Source organism: Cyprinodon variegatus, unplaced genomic scaffold, assembly GCF_000732505.1.
Source record: "Cyprinodon variegatus isolate N-32 unplaced genomic scaffold, C_variegatus-1.0 Scaffold203, whole genome shotgun sequence".
Lineage (NCBI taxonomy): Eukaryota > Metazoa > Chordata > Actinopteri > Cyprinodontiformes > Cyprinodontidae > Cyprinodon > Cyprinodon variegatus.
Window position 1 is genome coordinate 102,980 of NW_015150656.1, and position 2,920 is coordinate 105,899.

The window sequence follows — 2,920 nt, forward strand, 5'->3', positions numbered from 1 at the left end:
TATGGCTGAAATAATTCATTGGATTATCAATTATTGAAATAATGTCAACAAATTTAGTAATCGATTGATCATTATGGAATATCGAGACTCTAAAAGATGTCTTTAGCTCACAGAGCGACCAACTTAGAGCAAGAATTATACCAAAATTGTAAAAAAAAAAAATTGATACATTTTCCATTTTAGATAAAACATGTTTTCGTCTGTCAATATTCCCCATTCCAGAACTCATCTACTGCTGCAACAACTGTATTGTAAATTATAAACATGGTGTTCACATCTAATTGTTTGCAGGGACAGGTAGGTCCGTCCAAAGTTTTGGTAGGGACGTGTCCCTATGCAAACCTACGCCCATGTCCATAATATAATGGGTTAATTGTGTAACAGATCTGATCTAAATGTAGTTTTTGTGAGAAGAAGGAACCGTTTAACCTCTGAATACATCCAGGGTCCGTTTCCTTTCAGGGCCATCGCTCCAATCAATCATGAATTTATTGGTTTTCATAGCTTGAAAATAAATGAACACTGCAGTCCAAATACAGACGACTTTAATCTTAAAGCAACAGTTTTTACTTCAGCTGTCACGATATTTATCATCATTCTACATCATTTTTTAACTTAAAATTAAAATCACAACAAAGGATTTAAGTACAAGTTTTCAAGTCATTATTTTATAACGGTAAACATAGAACAGGTAACACTGTTATCAAACACTAAAGTCAGTGATCCTCCACGCTGCGTCCTCGTGCTTCCGTAACCGTTTTTGTTCTCCACTCATGAACAGGAACTGCTGCACTTGACAAGACATGGACCTGAAATAAGTCGTGCAGCTTATCGCACCGTCGTGACAATCCGGCAGCGTCTTACAGTAACAGCCGACCAGCACAGCTCCACGACTAACGGAAACAAACAGCTTTCAGCTACATAATCTGTTAAAGGACGTTTAAAAATCATAAAACACTACCGCTGTTATAAATGAACCCAGAATGGGTGACTAATGTTAACGATGCAATACTTAGAATTATGAATAATGTTAATGATGCAATACTGAATTAGAAAAGGCTCAATTCGTTAAACTGTGACAGAAATATGAAAACCTTGGTGAAATGACCTGAAAGCATCCAAGCAGCAGCCCAGACACCATCGGTTAAATCTGTGAAATGAAACGCATTGCTGTTTGATTCCAGATAATCCCAGCAGAGTTTTTCCAGATCATAAACAGAAAGAAGTTCCTGCTAAAGTAGTTATGCCACAACCAAAAAATAGAGAGTCCTTTGGCTTCTATGAGAGAATAAAACAACATAAAGTCCAAATGGAAACGGATCAGAACCATTAACACTAATCGCTCCAGCTCTATTTGCAATGGAAAGGTGACTGCATAGATAGAACTCGGGGCTGAACATAATGTGCCCCATTTTACTGTGAAAAATCTGAAATCATAAATCCTGTTTCTCGCATCACAGTTGAAGACATACTTTGTTTTGTTGCATCTCTTAAAGTCCACACTGCAAAAAATTTTAATCTAAATATTGCATTTTTCTTGAATTGAGGAGGTAAACGATATGCTTTACAACGGAGCAAGGCAATTTATATTTAAATAATAAACAATTCTTATTTCAAGTGCACATTATCGAATTATCTTGTGCAATTATACTCATTCATTTTGCAAATCGTCTAATTTAACTCCTCAAATTAAGGCTAAATACACTTCATTTAAGACATTTTTACTTATTTCTGGATCATTTTTTGCAGTGAGTCAGAATACATTCAGGTATAAATGTGAGGATAGCAGCAAACGTCTGAAGATTTCAGTTTCCCAAAAGATTAGAGAATATACTGTAAGGGAATTTATGTTATTTTGTTAAAGAGGTTGTGTTGAAAACCTCTGAATAGGTTTCAGTTTCCATAACTACGGATGATGTCATTTCAATCACCTCAAACAGGTCAAAGGTTCATTAAAAACTCATGAATGGTTGGAAAACCTTTTCTCTTTACAACCCTGATAAACGTATCGGTGTCAGTGTGAGGCTGCGTCTCAGATAAAAGAGGCTGCTGATCGTCTGGCGTTTTTGTCCCGGCGTATGAAATGGGTGTCCTGCGGTTCCCGGTGAGCTCCAGTCCAGCGAGGTAGAGTCAGGAGTGGTGGAGGTCACAGATGACCGTTTTGAGGAGCATTCTTCAGCCGGTGTCTGACTTGGACGGAGATTTCTTCATCCTGTTCAAACAACATGTATGAGTGAGAGCTGACCACAGGGATGCAGGTGGACCGTTCTTCCTTTGGAAGATGAAGGGTTCTACTGTCCGGATGGAAACGGCCAACCATGTGACACCCTCAGAGGAAGATAAACTGGTTATGGTGTTTAGGAAGAAACACCATAAACAGAGGGGGTGTGGTCCAAGACACAAGAACTCCTCCTCAAATCTAAACCATCAGATTGACCATCCTTTGCAGCTTGACACATGGTCGTGTCACATGATCGGCCATAAAAATGATCACTACTGTACTTTATGGAATGGAAATGTTCATTTACTGTCTGGAAAGCTGTACTATTTCATTTTGTACACACAAGTCTAAAAAGTTTTTTAGGTGGAGTCAAATGTATGGAATGAATTTTGGTCCATTATTATTTGCGAACAACGAAAAAGTCTGGTAAACAGAAATTATAAAAATTAAAAATAAAAATTCAATCCTAAAATGAAAATTACGAAAAACATCTAGAAAAAAAGAGTTTTGAGAGAAGCTTTGATGTTTCCTCAGATTTTATTTCTATAAAAAAAAATTTTTTTTTTTTTACTTTTTCCCCCCAAAAAAGTTTTTAAAGATTTTTTTGTTTTTAAAAACTCTATTATTTAGATCGAGTTTTAGAAGTTGCAAACTGCATTTGCCAGATCAAATTCTCTTCAAGCCCAGTTCAAACATTCG

General features: G+C 36.7%; 1 protein-coding gene across 1 annotated transcript in view; it reads right to left on the reverse strand.

Annotated features, from left to right (window-relative positions):
* Positions 1-522: 522 nt before the first annotated feature.
* Positions 523-2,920, reverse strand: part of pnpla7 (patatin like phospholipase domain containing 7) — a 53,759-nt gene continuing 51,361 nt past the window's right edge. Inside the window, exon 35 of the mRNA XM_015379923.1 lies at positions 523-2,212. Within this exon, the coding sequence (XP_015235409.1) occupies positions 2,147-2,212 (66 nt within the window). The 3' untranslated portion in view covers positions 523-2,146. The remainder of the gene's footprint in view (positions 2,213-2,920) is intronic.